Source organism: Protomyctophum parallelum (assembly GCF_964188405.1).
Source record: "Protomyctophum parallelum genome assembly, chromosome: 14".
NCBI classification, from domain to species: domain Eukaryota; kingdom Metazoa; phylum Chordata; class Actinopteri; order Myctophiformes; family Myctophidae; genus Protomyctophum; species Protomyctophum parallelum.
Genome location: NC_139709.1, coordinates 46,955,207 through 46,970,593, shown reverse-complemented (window position 1 = coordinate 46,970,593; position 15,387 = coordinate 46,955,207). Strand labels below are relative to the sequence as shown.

The following is a 15,387-nucleotide window of genomic DNA, read 5'->3' as shown; positions in this document are numbered from 1 at the left end:
CTAGAGCTGATGTTTTCGCTATACTAGTAGTATACTACGACTATGTCGTGAATATTATATTCACGACACCGTTGGAAAATGTAGTAAGTGATTCAGGTTTCAGGATTCAAATTCCAAAACATCAAAAGTTGCAGATCTACGAGCTCAAAATGCGTTGCTTCTTGCCGCGTTCGAGCTACTTTTGATACTTTTGTTCATGAAAAAAAAAAAAGTTTCTGCTCGACAGCATTGACACTGGGAGAAAATAAAGGCTTCTCAATTGTTCAATGAATCAAAAAAGTAATCGAACAGAACAATCTCTGGGGAAATAACCGTTAGTTACACACCATCTCATCAATTCCCAAACAACAACAGTGCATTTCCATGTACCGGTAATATTTCTTTAGAATAGTAAGTGCACAAACCTTGTCCCAGGTCTAGTCGACAACACCGCAGTACCTCTGTGCAGGCCTTACTGCCAAGGCCGTGTCTTGGGTTACAGTGTGAGGCAAACTAGACGCACACCAGGGCGAATGATGCATTTTTAATGTGATTTTCTCCAGGGCCATCAAGTGACAGCTGCTTCCCTCACCACAACACAAAGGTAGCGATGTTCGTTCACACAAGACACTCGCTTTAGAGTTATAGGCCCCGTCGTCCACTCCCCCCTATGTCTTGCTGGGTTATGATTTACATAAGGCTACAGTTATTCTTAGTTTGAGGAGCCAGAAATAGAACTCGGCGTTCATACTATAGTATTGTTTGTCATATCGTCTCTGTCGGGCATGGAGACTTCATTTGTCCAAAACTGTTAAAAAAAGAAGAAAATGGGTTAGTTTTCAGGATTCAACTTCAAACATAGCAGATCTACAAGCTCCAAATGCGTCACAGAATTGTGGTTCTGCTACTTTTGTGTGACGCTGTAGTATGATCAGTAGGGCATACATTTACCAAAATACAGATTAGAATATCGTTTCTGCCCAACAGCAACTTTTTACACACACACACACACACACACACACACACACACACACAGTAAATGTACTCCACCACTGGACCCTGGGGTTCATGTGTGTGCTAAGAAGACCTATTGAAACAATATTCACATTATTAATATTATTCATATTCACATTCAGTACAGAGTGCATTATGCGAGATAATGCACTCTGTTTTTATTGACAGGACAGTTCCATTTACAAGCTGCTGTGCTACCCCTAGAGCCTATTGGGCTTGTTGTATTAACATAATTCCTCCATTATGTTATTGAAACACCCATAAGCAACACGCAATGAATAATATAAGTTGTTTTGATATAGAAATGTCGTGAATAAACGTCTATACAGTAGACCGTGGTAGTACCAACGTTTTTCACCAGGACAATGTGATAAATGTGCTTTTTGGAGAGGAACTGGCAAACAGTATGATGGACTACTTACTTACTACTTAGATACCTCATCTGAGTATGTACAAATTCCCTATTGTGCGTGCGCGCGTGCGTGTGTGTGCGCGCGCGTGGGGAGCTTTCCGATGAGGTGCACCATGGGAGACCATTAGTGTCCTCCTACCTGGTGTTCCTGGGTCAGTTTCTATAGAAACCCCAGAGAGATGAGAGTGGCAGATGTGTGGTTCTCACCTTTGAGCCTAGCTAAACAGTGTTATTTGATATAAAGAATAAATGTATAGAGGGTATGCGCATGCATGAAGTGAATGGAAAATCGAGTGGCAAAGTGACAGGCAAAGTGAGTTTAACCCATTCTGACCTGAGATCAGATTCTAAAAGTGTCTTAGGTTTAAAAAAAAAAATAGCAGACCTACAAGCTCGTATCGCGCCACTCGGTGGCGCGATATGAGCTTGTAGATCTGCTATTTTTAAATAGCTAAAGCATAACATGATGCTGACACCAAAATGGGTGCCCGGTCAGAATGGGTTAACATTGTTTAATGCAATTAGATATGACTTTTCTGTTTGTATGTATGGGCTGTCAAGGCTTCATAACTTCCTGATTGGCCAAAAGAAATGATCGATTAGTCGACTATTCGGGGTCAGGCCTAATGTATTGGCATCAAAATATAAAGTAGGCTACGTACCTAACTAAAAGTACCCATATTTTAGTTCAATAGTACAATATATTTTCATGGTGATTTCACACGTTTTCATTTGTTAAATCTTTTGAACATCGCTGATTTATGCACTGTTACAAGCTACATTGGACATTGGTTCTTTTCTAATAGCCAAACTATAAAAGAGGGCTTAAGTAGCTAATCTATGTTTTGTAATAATAATCAAAATCTACAAATAATTGTAGTAGAGTAGTAAAAATACAGTATTTTCCTCTGGACTGTATAGTGGAATAGAAGTATTTACTATTGACAAATGGACTCATACCTCAAATCGTACAGTACCTGAGTGTAATTAAGTAATTAAGTAATGAAGTAACAGTAATTAAGCTTGGTTAATTTCCCCCACCGCCACGGAAACCCAAGAGACGAGGGCGTGAGGTGTGTCGTGCTTGCACCTTTGAGTCTAGGTAAACAGCGAGGTAATTCCCTGCTCTCCACTCTGCTCCACGGTCGCCATGCTACGCTGGAGTGTGCTGCTGATAAGACTTGTGTTACTGGAAGAGGCCAGGCATGTTTGACTGACTTTACACACAGAGAACAGTTGTTGAGGCGACTGTGATACGTCCAAGTGTGTGTGTGCGGATGAGTCAGAGGAAGTGGGGATGTTCCTGAAACCGGCATCCCCTCAGAGGTCCTTCAGTGTCCCCATCAACATCAACCTGCAGGCTCGCAGGCGAAAGACGCGGTAAGACGTAGAGGGGAAACCTGCTTAACAACAATTTTTTACATTATCTTCATATAATTGGGGCCGCCTCACTAATGCTTATTGAAACATGGCACCGCATTTCTGTCTACTTTCTCTGTGTCAAATTGGTGGAATATAGGCAGTTCTTCAGAAACCTGCCTTACCAATGATATCGTCTATGCGGATTCCAAGTTATTGGAAGCTACAGCATTTCTCTTACTGGGAAAATTGTATGCTCAAATAGAAGCCATTGATCTTAAAATATTTTTTTTTAAGTTACCAAACCGTTTACCGTCTACAGCCCTCCTCTGAGACAGAGACTGAATGAGCATTAGTGAGGAGGAGCAATTATAAGAAGATATGGTTGAAAATGGGTGGGTGAAGTAGTCTTTTTAAGAATGCTTTCTGGGGGCTCATTATATACTTCAAATGGTGATCGCCAACCTGCTGCGTCCTCTGACAAATATTTCTGTATTTTGCCATGAATGAATACTGCGTAAAACCTGAGGTATAGTATAAGTGTGTCAGTCCACATTGGCAATCGTGTGTGTGTGTGTGTGTGTGCATGTGTGACTGTGTGTGTGCGTGTGTGTGTGTCATGTAGAGAGGTGAAGCATCAGGTGAAGAATCAGGAGCAGGCGTGGCGGAGACACGGAGGCATGGACGCTCGTGGAGGAACGGCACAAGAGCGGGCTAAGTCCCTGCCCAGCGTGGGGGAGGACAGGGCCATCCTGCTGGCCTTCGCCATGATGGCCTTCTCCGTGCTCATGTTCTTCGTGGTGGCGCTCACTACCGTCAAACCCTACATGCACAGGTCAGGAGGACACCATTACAATTTAGCTGAACAAAAAACAAAACAAGATGGTACCCCAACTTTCAGCAGCTGTCAAAAATTCCCCTAGGCTAGGGTGGTTGAATATAAACCAATGTGGGATATGTTAGTAGACACCCTTACAAACACATTGGTGAAATGTATTCCCAGATTTTATTAATATCGCCTAACTAAATGAACTATCAATTCACGACCACCACCACAAGTTGAGGGTTTATCTTTTTTTCGTTTCCTGAAAAGTTAATATGTTGGCTTGTTTCTGCCTGACCGCAGATATGTATCCAAACATTTTCCAAAACATTTATTCATTCCAAACCTTTTCCAGTCCTGGAAAACTGTTTTTTCCCCTCATATGCACATATTTCCAGGAATGTCAAGACCGTGGGAACCCTGTGAGACATTCCTCCACAGTAGGGGACTTCAATAGGGGGTCCTCAGAGTTACTACAGGGGGTCCTCCAAATCTTTGTGTGATCGGATTCTGAGGGGACTGAGGGGAATATTAGCGTGAGGCATTGTGTGCTTTTTGTGCGTGAGACGTACACCCACCTACCCACCCACCCACACACACACAAAGTGGTTGCACCACTTAAAGAGAAAACCAAGTACAGAGCCAATGGTCAAGTTTAGCATTCAGGCTTCAAGTGGTTAAATGTCTGAAACTAGAGAAGCGAATCTATGCTAATCTGCTTGCGTGTGTGTGTGTGTGTGTGTGTGTGTTGTGTGCAGTCAGTGGGAGGTGGAGTCCCGTTGCGTGGTGTCCCACACAGAGCTCCTGGTGGACTGGGTGGAGTGCAGGGGGGTGAGCAGTGTGCCGTGTCTCAGGGTGCTGGTGAACGCCAGCGGCTCTGAACGCAACCTTCTGCTCCACTACGACGAGGAGCCCGTCGACCTCGGCCTGGAGGTACGAAGGCCTGGATCCGGCCTGTATTCACTATTCACAACACTAGAGGTTCTAAAACCAGAGGCTTTCATGCCAAGGACCCCCAAAAGGATATGCATTTGGCTGCGGGACTCCATATTTTGGGCCAGGGTTCCAGCCTGAATCGCTGCGTTCCATGAATCCGTTTTGTCAATCGCTGCGTTCCGAAAATCTGATTTGTCAATAGTGACAAAACAGATTCACGGAACGCAGCGATTCAGGCTCGAACCCAGGCCTTAAGAAGCAAAGATTTGAGCAAAAAATGTTCTCTTTAAAACAAACTGTGTGTGCACAAGCTGTGTGTGCGCAAACTGTGTGTGCGCAAACTGTGTGTTGGGCTCGTGCGTGCATATAATGAGATTTGCACACATTTCCATGATTTTTCAAAAATAACAGATCTACAAGCTGATAGCATGGATCAAAGTGACACGCTATGACATTCTATATATTCTATTTTTGAATAGCCAACGTGTAAAATATGATTACATTGGTTAAAATGATTGTGATGCTATATTAACTAACTTTGCTGGGGATCCCTGCCCCGGCTGGTACCCTCCCCACCAGGGACCCCTGGGTTTCCCCGGACCCCACTTTGAGAACCAATGCACTAGCCCACATTTACATGCCAAGGACCCCCAAAATACTTTCAGGGAGAAGATTTAAGAGAAAGAATTGTGTGGTGAAACTATTTTCACCTTTTTTTCTCCAAACATCTTGTATGGGCAACCTTGTCCATGGCACAACATATTTTCAGATGTGGGCACTGGGCACGCAGCCAAATTCATATTAATTTTGGGATGAAAACGTTTGCGAACCACTGCTTTATACTATCCCACTAATATACAGTATATTATGCTGTATTTTATAATGCTACCATACTTCATGTTTTGCCCCTGAAAATACCTTTTATCTCAAGGCAGTTTGATGTTGTCTTGTGTGAAGGTCATCACAGTGTATATCACTATGACATTACAGTAAGTTGAGGAGGAACTAAACTCTGCTGCATACCAATTTCTCGCCAATTTCTGTTTAAGCCTGCTCACCCAATCATTAATTTCTGTGACTCGAGGTCAGCTCTTGTCATATAGCCTATAAATCCCATTTAAAGTTTAGGCACGGAACTTTAGTATTACAAAGATGTCACCACTTTTCCATGATATTAAACACGTGGTGTAAACTTCCTTAAATGAGCACATAAGCGCTTATTCAAGGAAGTTTACATATGTAGTTTAAATATATGAAGTCAGAAGCATGATGCTGAATGATATTTGCATATTTTCTGTCGGGTGGAAACCTCATATAGTATGTCCAAAATTTTTACTTTTCAGGATTCAAATTCAAAAGTAGCAAAAGTAGCAGATCTATAAGCTTGAAAGGCATCAGTGTGACCCTGTAGTATGATCAAGTAAGGCATACATTTACGAAAAAACACAAAAAGTTAAAATATGGCAATAGGTCGTCGCTGCCCGTCAGATATTAAATGAAATGGAAATGAGAGAAAAAGGAAAAAAATTACAAACGGGTCAGGATCGTCATCTCACTATTATTAATCAGACCAGTGTGTGTCCAGTGGAAACCTCGTATGAATCTGATCTCAGGTCAGAATAACAATACTGAACGTAAACACTATTATTTAAACCCAACTCTAAATGTAAAACGATGGCTTCCTTCCAGTGTTTCTACATACCCCAGTGTCAGATGGACGTGGCGGCGCTCCAGCAGGAGGTGCTCAAAGTGAAGAGCCGCTTGGACAAACAGCCGGGTGGTGGTGGTGGCGGCGGGGCGGGCTCCCTGCCGTGCCTGATGGATCCCATCAAGCGCCCGTCCGACGCCATCCTGAAAAGGAAGTACACGCTGCGGAGGGCTCTGTGGGCGCTGCTGTGGCCGGGGCTGATGCTGGGCGGTGGTGTTCTGCTGGTGGCCCTGGTCAAGCTGACGCAGTGGCTGGCACAGCTGTGCTCCGAGCTGGGCTAGCGACAGTGGCACTGTGGAGGGCAGGGGCGAGACCTCCAGGAACAACCGGGGTAAACTCTAATCTACAGGCTGCTCAGGAGGGCGGGCGGGAGCCCCTCCTCCCACAGGAATGTGTCCAATTAGCCATTTAGACCCCCATATGGTTGACCGGAGTCCCTCAGGGCTCTATACTGGTGAGGTCTCCGTTTTCTATTATTGTAAAATAAATAAATAAATCAAAAAATCAATCAAAAATATTGTTGGGGAAAGCTTTTGCAGAAAATAGCAAGCGTTGTGAGCTTATCAATATGCCATTTACTGCGAAAGATTTCCCCGGGCCCACAATACAGGGGGAAAGACAATACACACGATGATGCCTAATTCATGCGGTCCCATGCCAACACATAGCCAATATGCTATTTCCAGCATGGGACACCATCAGAATATAAATTAAGCACAAGTTGTGACAATCCTCTGTGGAAGAAATTGATTGAACATTTTAAATGGGAGACAGACCACTCATTTTCAACCGTAATTGGTCCTCACTCATGCTCACGAAAAGATGGCACCATTTCTGTCTACTATTGGCTCTGTGTTTCAGGGGAGGACTGTGTGGACAGTTCAGAAACATGACTACCAGTGACATCAATGGTAGGTAGGTTTTCAATGAAGGCAATAACAATGGCTTCTATTTCAGCATTCTATAACTTTTCAGAAAGACAAAGTCTGTAGCTTGGAATCCCCATCAAAGTCCTTGGTGTCTGAACTGTCCACAGCCCACCAATGAGACACAGAGGCCCCTTTTCCACCGGGATTGAACCGGTTCAGTTCCGTTTGGTTCTTAGTCCATGAGCCAGAGCTCCAAAATTGGAATGTTAATTATTATATTTTGATGCCAATACAGCTACTCATGTAAAACTTGCAATACAGGCTTTTTACTTGTAACAGAGTATTGCTATAGTTATGTTATCTATAATTCTACTTCCAAGTATAGTAAAACATACAGTGTACATCTCTGGTGAAAAGTCTAGCGAATGGAACCTCTAATTCAAGCACCTAGGCATCAAGAGATTACCCCCGTTAGCCTTTTTTCACAGGAAACCTTTGTTTTTGTTTGTAATTCACACCCTTTAATACAACGTAAAGCACATTAGGAAAATGTACAAAGCAAAATAAAAGCTTTTTCAGGTATATTCAGAGTTCATATACAGACATGTTTTATTTAGCAGTACAATGAATGGATGAATGAATGGATGAATGAATACATGTTCTCATCAGACACCGTGGTCATATTGGTATGAGTAAAAGAGTATTTGTTTTTTAGAGATTTCAGATGAATATTTACAGATGAGTAAGATACACATAATGCGACAGGTTCCTTAACATGCAGAGTTTTGCTTCTCCCTCCATCCTTATTGTGCTTACAGACATTATCCGTGTTGAGATCCTAAAGCCCAATGTGTGCCCTGACATAGCCTACGTGTGTTTGTGTTGCCTGCCTAAAATAGCCCATCTACAAGCGACGGACACAGCGCGTGGCGAGCTTGTAGGTCGGAATATTTTCGGCATCACACCTTCCGAGCGATGAAATATAAAATCAGGCTTAATTTGTATTTTATCATGCGACTGCGCCACTCCCCAAATATAACTGATTTCAGGGGTGCAAACATCAATTATTAGTGTTTTAATTCTTATATCAACTAATGAACACTACACAATTATAGTCGATGCATTTTATTGACTAAATTGATTCGACTGATTAACTGCATGAAATGTATTTAAACAACATTTATTTATTAACACTTTTGGATTTAGCAAAAATAGCAGATCTTCAAGATCACAGTAAGGTTGTAAATCTTCTATTTTTGTGCGTTACTGTTGTATGTTGAAACATTAAATAGGACTTAAGCGATTATTCGTTCAAGTAATGGATAGAAAATAATCAATAGATGCAACCCTAAGCTTTATGCACCCCTAAATAAGAAATCAGGAGCAACGCGGCCGCATGAAGTATAAATGTGGCTTCCTTCCAATCTGCAACCACGCCACTACACTTTCCTATCCATTCCTCATCACCTCCTGTTTATCATTCATATCAAGCCACAAACAGCTTAGATGCCCCATCTGCATCTACTATAAGCTGAAACAAGCTCCAATTCATGAAACAGAAAAGTGCTGATCCTATTGTATTAAATGATGATAAAGTCACCAATATTGCACCTGTACGTACAGCTTGGGTGATCCTTTTTCTCGGTCTGTACAGCCACATTTTTTCTACGTGTTCCGAGTCTGGACATGCTCATTTTAAAATCACTTCACATCCTGCATATATGAAAAACAGGATGTACAGGTATATCGTTGTACAATCAGATAGGACTTTTCTATTTCATGCATGAATGGTCTAAATCGAGCTTGGGGCAACTTGGGTGCAGATCTGACAGCATCCAAGTTGCTTGCGACTAATTCAACAAGAAGCCGTCTACTGGGATTCATAAGAACAGTGGTTCTCAAACTTGTATTTTATTTCAAGGACCCCCATGACTCCGACTGTGTGACGGGTCCATTTGGTTCCATTTGTACGTTCTCAGGGTTACAGATCTGTAAGGGTACATGTGGAGGTACTAGGACTTTGAGAACCACCGACATAAGAGGATGTTGTACAAAATGCATAATTCCCACTGTTTCTCTGGCACTCTTTTCTTTTTTTTGGTTAGCATTTTCATAGTTATATAATGGGTTTGCCTACATTTTTTAGAATACAAAAATATATTACCTCTGTAGAGTTATTCAAGGAAAGCATTTGCACACTTTTTTTTTTTTTTCACTTTTCTTTTTTTTTTTGCAGTAGCAGTAAATCTGTTACCTTCATTGTGACATGTGTTGTACCTCAGACAACGTAAAAAGGTTTTTCATACACGAGTTTCAAGTAAACAAACAACACCGGGTCAAACGAAAACAAAGGAGCACGTTGAGGACCTCGTACAATGTGAGGACTGATTCGTGTCTGGTTGCACGCCGGCCAGTGGTGCACAGTAACCACACCAATTGCATTTAATTAAGAACTGTATTATGTTAAGTATATCGCTGGCTACGGGGCATAAACCTCCATATTTTAACTTTGTGTCTTTTCGTAAACCAACGCACAAAAAGCATGAAAAGTAGTAGATCCACAAGTTCGAAATGCAGCGTGAAGCAACGCGCGCGCTTTGAGCTTGTAGATCTGCTGCTTTAGGCATTTCTGAATTTGAATCCTGAAAAGGAACAGTTTTGGTCAAATCAGGTGTCCACCCGACAGATGAAATTCTGTGTGTCTCTTCACTGGAGTATTTGTATTATTTGGATACTTATGAATGATACCAAGACAAATATTGTACTTTTGACTCCATTGAATTTCTAGGAAGGGGGAAAAATTATGATTTAATAACTTAAGCCCCCATTTCAAATAGTGAAAATAGCAGACCTACAAGCTCATAAAGCCTCGCAAAGATTTCTGGAAAACCTTTGAATGCTTTTATGGAAAATGTCAAAAGTTCAATATATTAAAAGAAAATGTACTTTGTAATTCTGACTTTTGAATACTTCAGCATGTCCTGTTGAATACTTAAGCATTTTTTTTAAAGCAAGTAATTCGGCACTTTAACTCAAGTAATATTTGACCATGAGTATCTTTACTTTGACTCAAGGTCAACTTGAACTGGCTGCGAGTACTTTTTGTCGACCACTGCTGCCGGTGTTGTGACACCGGCACACAACCACGCAGAAACCAGACTTGAGAGTAATGGAAAGACAGAGTTAACAAAGAAACAAAACAAAACAAAAAGTTGAAGGTGGCGAAGGTAGCTCTTCCACATACTGTAGCATTATACTTGTACGTCAATGGGGTCTATTAGTGCTCTCATTTCAAATGGGTCCCGCCCACTCGTCTGTCTGTATCCCGTACAGAAACTGTAAGGACCACTTTCCTGGGCAGTTGTCCGTAACTAAAAAACAAAGGTAGCATCCATTCAAGGTTAAGTTTGAACTTTCCTCAGACAAGTGTCCAGGAAAAGCGTAACCACGTTGTTCTTGTGTCATTTGGTTAAGCTTGGGTGGGGGGTGGCGTCTGTTTGACCGCTTCTGTGTCTATGCAGCGAGCCAACATCACAAATCACTTTCCAGTACATAATAAGGACAATCATCATAGGATAGAAGGTGGGAATAAAGACACTTCAGGATTAAAACCACGAATCCACTTCGGTAACCTTTTTTTGTTTTGTTTCTTTTTTGTCTTGGATCAACTTGTCCCCAACGTAGGATTGTATATCAAACGTAGTGATGACGAAAAAAAAGAAAGTAAAAGTAGTGTGTTGCCAGTCCTATGTCAGGCTCAGCCCAGTCTGGACTAGGAAAGACTTAGGAGGGCCAAAAACGCAAAATCTACAACAAAACATTCTCTTCTGCTTATTCTTCCTGCATGTCCCATAAATCGATTTCGTGCACCGAGTAACGCTCTGAGGGTGGGGGGAGGGGCTCTCTTCACAGTTCTTTTCAGAGTTATATAGCCTGTTCGGGAAGAAATGGCAGATACCGTTGCAGTGCATGACTGTGCATGTCTGTTTGTACTGTTGCCTGTACAAAGTTCTTAGACACCTTTAATGGCTGTGTTGCGTACGCATGTCCTTCTGTCTTTCCGGTGTCAGCTTCAACGTGTTTCGTTTTTTCGAGCTACGTACAGTACATGTTAAGAGTCCACACTTTTTGCATAGTATTAACTGCACAGCGTAGAATAACAGCAGTGGTTCTCAAACTTTGTTTTTATTTCAACGACCGCCCCACAACTCTGAGACTGTACAATTGGAACCAAATGGACCTGTAAAGGTCCATTTGGTTCAAATTGTACACTCAGTTACAGACCTGTTAAGGATACATGTGGAACCCTCTCCTGAACCCTGGGGGTCTCTGGACCCTACTTTGAGAACCACTGAATAAGAGCATTGCACGTCATTTCCTCCCAGTGACAAACAATAAAAAATAAACTAAGCAAAAAGAGACAAAGAAATATGCCTTGAATAACACAAGAAGAGGGTGAATTCAAAACCTGACCTGAGCCGTCCTGGTAGGCTGAAGAATAATGATTTTTCTCAAGTCCTTCTGCCTGTGTTTTGCATCCGACTGGGGGGGGGGGGGGTTGGGTTGGGCTGGAACGGACGGCAGACATGTTGTGTCCGAATATTCGACACACAGAATAATACTGATGCAGAGACAAAGGAAACGCGCACGCGCGCGCACACACAAATACACAAACCCCCCCCCCCCCAAAAATAATAATAAAATAAAATACTGCAAGAGCAATCAGTGCTACAAGACACGCGGGACTTGGAATAGTCGTGACTTTTTTCTTCTTTACTTTTTTTTTTAAATAAGACTGCTGCGTAGTGGAGCTATAATCTAGTGCTTTGGCTCAGTATAAAATAAGGACAAAAAAGGAATATGTGCACAGTTACGCATAATGAGACTATGAATACATCTCAGAGGGGGTTGAGAGAGAATCCGACGTGTCTTCCAGATGGAAATAATTCATTGTTTTTCAGCCGGAAGGGAGAGCATTAAAAACGCTTTCAAAGTGTTAAATGTTATTTTAGCGTTCATAACCCGCAGACTTGCTGGTGCACAGTAAAATCCTCTGCTAATTTATCAACCATTTATTATCGCTGCTACTGTTTCGTACATAAAGTCTTCCTCGTCAGAGAACGCAGTCAACTCTTTTTATGGACGCTTGGGAGCAGCGGCGGGCAAAGATGACAACACGGGGCTGGGCAATTAACTGCCGGACAGAAAGCTCTTATCTCTATATTTTAACTTTGTGGGTTTTTTGTAAACTAATGCCCTACTTGATCATAGTGCAGCCTCACACAAAAGCATCAACAGTAGCAGATGCACAAGCTTGTAGATCTGCTACCTTTGGCTACTTTTGAATGCTGAAAGTAACAGTTTGACATTTGCATAATCACATTCAAATCGTTTCCAAAATGGCATATCTTCAAGCTCACAACACATTGTGAGCTTCTAGGTGGCCATTTCAAGTATAAAAATTAAAATATTAAATGTAATTTTTTCTTTAAATATTTAAGTCTTTTTTTTCTTCTGTCCTGTGCTATTTGTTAATCGCAATTATCAGCTTGACAATTAATCGGCAAGTAAAATGGCATGATCGTGACATCCCTAATCAAAAGCCATATTTGGAACCAATAACCAACTTCAACTTTCTGATGTAAATTAATCGAATGATCGATGATTCATGATATCAACAAATCGGGGGAAGAAAAATACTTGTTTTACTATCGATTAGTCTCATTAACCACCTAAACCTGTATTATAATCTACAAGTTCATGAGTCACCATCGCGACACTTTGCGAGCTTGTGGATCGGACATTTTCACAATAAATAAAATAAGTTCATTTACACGTAATCGAAGCAAAAGCTTAAAAGAATAATGATATTGACGATGGAGTCATATCGCCCAGTGCGACACAAGAGACTTCTACTTTGAGAAGCTGAGGAGCATGGAGCTCATCATCTGTGAAGGAAGCACCACGCTGCACAAAATTCTTGGCATCCTTTATGACACAGATGAAGGGTTCGTTCTCCCTGCTACTACAGACGGGGAGCCAGAAGTATTCCGATGTCGTGTTCAGAAAAACTTTAACTTGGCAGACTTCCATGAGCGTTTAACTTTGCTAGACTTTGACTCGACTTTGACTCGACTTGAGAGAATGCCAATGTAACCAGATTCGTACTCCGTTCTTTAAAAAAAAGAATCACGTTCGCATACCTAGATTAAAAAGGCTTGAAGCAGGTGCGTAGGCAAAATACAGTTAACGTCAACAATGAAAGATATACCCGCACACACACTGCCACACCTGCTTGGAACAGCCAGGAGCGTTTTGCTCAGTGACGAGCTGACGACCTTACGTTTTGCTCCTGTACCAGGTGCAGCTTGGTCATTATATATTTTATTGTCGATACTCTCTGAGAGGATTTTACCATGTACTGTAGTGTATAGTACTGACACAACGACAGACCTTCTGGTAGTACTATTGACACACATGGTCAAATGGCATGATTATAATAAGAGGGTTGGTGATTGTTTCTTAGGGTTGTAAAGAGGATTTCTGCTCAGTTGACAAAATGCCCGGCACGGGCTGAGATATTGATCTGCCATTTTATCAGTTCATATCATGTATTGTACATGGTATTGTAATGTAGTGGGTACAATGTGGTTTATGACCAGAGCTGGTTGCGTTTATATAGGGGACCGGGTCCCTGGCGAAGTTCTCATCTTTAATGCTTAATGAGTGTAGTGTGTTGAGTGTTGTTGCACTTGAAGAAAAGAGAAAAAAAAAAAGAAAAAATAATGGCCTACATATCGAGAAGGCCAACGATGTTCAAAATGCACCAGACTGACTCCTCTTGTTTCCTACATGAAATACCATTCGTTCAGTTCACCATCTCAACCCTCCCAGGTCCATGGATCGGGCGGCAGATGATATTTAAAAATCCTTGTAGCATTTAGGATTATTTTGACCCTGGTCGGCGCCCTTCAGCATCCTCGCTTCTCGGTGTGCTGGAAGATTGAGCGCTCATAGTCACACGCGCCAGGTGGAGAAATCATGATCTACATCTTTATTGTGTGTGGCTATAGCTGCGTGCGCCCTCTTCCCCTCCACCCCTCCACACTCACAGCCCGGTACATCAGACCGCAACACAGCCCCGTTTGTCATCCCCGGCAGTCCTCTAAGGTTCTTTTTCGGTAATCCAGAACCTTTTACATAACCTGTAACTTTCCAGAACCGAGAAGTTCCGCAATGTTTTTTTTTTGTTTTGTTTAAGTTTCCAGAGTCAGGGAGGTACTTCATAAAAAAATACTACTAAAAAAAAAGAAAAAAAAAAAAGCTAAAATAGCTGATCTACAAGCTCACAGTTCATAGTTTCAAGCTTGTATAACAGCTATTTTCGCATTTGAAAAGTTCTGAGCCCTGGGTTACAAGAACTCATGGCTGTAACCACCTCCTGAGCAGCAGGGCCCCAAAATCAGGTTCCGAGAACCTCACCCGAGCCATAGCGTATATAGGAAAACAAATCCGAGAACCTGCGACATACCTTTTCACGGCAGGGTACTCTATGCTTAGTTCTCATAGTCGTAAAAGCACCGTTAAGTCAGCCTCGTTTCCCAGGCGAGCTGCCGCCTCAGTTCATGGCATGCTGGCGGATGGTGTGGAAGATCCAGTCCATCTTGGTGGTCCAGCCGCCGTGGTGGGCGTCGTTCATCTGCTTCATGAAGTAGTCCAGGGCCTCCTGCTCCGTCTTGTCCAGTGCCAGCGTCTTGCGGATGTAGGCGATGTCGTCGAACGACTGCAGCTCGGGCATGCCGGAGCCCAGCATCATGGAGAACAGGTTGATGAACAGGTTGGCGTGCTGCCGGATGGCCAGGTACGCCTTGTAGCACATCTCCTGGAACCTGGTGGTCGCGGAGGTCGGAGATGACAGATAGACGGACGGACGGACGACCATGAGGACAGAGAGGAGTGGTGATGATTTAAGAAGAGAAGGGGTCCAACAATACACCACAAGTAGATGTGTGCGATATATCGTTGCAGTCGGGAAGTAACCCCTTATCCCCATGTTTTAACTTTGTGGTTTTTTTTGTGGTTTCTGATACATTTAAATCCTGAAAAGTAACAGTTTTGGACATACAAGATTCCCACCCGACAAGAGACGATGTTGATATTCTATAGATAGTGATATTAGACTAGATATTGTCTAGCATATTGGATAATAATAATGCGATCGTAATATGCACGAAATAATGTGATATGGCACAAGGGTTGTCTTTTCCTAGTTTTAAAGCCAGCATTG

At 42.3% G+C, this 15,387-nt stretch overlaps 2 protein-coding genes across 2 annotated transcripts in view; one reads left to right on the top strand and one right to left on the bottom strand.

Moving 5' to 3' along the window:
- Positions 1–2,702: 2,702 nt before the first annotated feature.
- Positions 2,703–6,512, top strand: kcnmb3 (potassium calcium-activated channel subfamily M regulatory beta subunit 3; the record flags this gene model as incomplete). Its single annotated transcript, XM_083782837.1, has 4 exons — positions 2,703–2,785; positions 3,390–3,599; positions 4,346–4,520; positions 6,213–6,512. 4 exons carry the CDS (start codon positions 2,703–2,705, stop codon positions 6,510–6,512), a joined length of 768 nt encoding a protein of 255 aa, XP_083638963.1.
- A 1,179-nt stretch (positions 6,513–7,691) lies between these two features.
- Positions 7,692–15,387, bottom strand: part of LOC310870131 (phosphatidylinositol 4,5-bisphosphate 3-kinase catalytic subunit alpha isoform) — a 33,715-nt gene continuing 26,019 nt past the window's right edge. Inside the window, exon 21 of the mRNA XM_083781201.1 lies at positions 7,692–14,989. Coding sequence (XP_083637327.1) covers positions 14,719–14,989 — 271 coding nt within the window. The 3' untranslated portion in view covers positions 7,692–14,718. The remainder of the gene's footprint in view (positions 14,990–15,387) is intronic.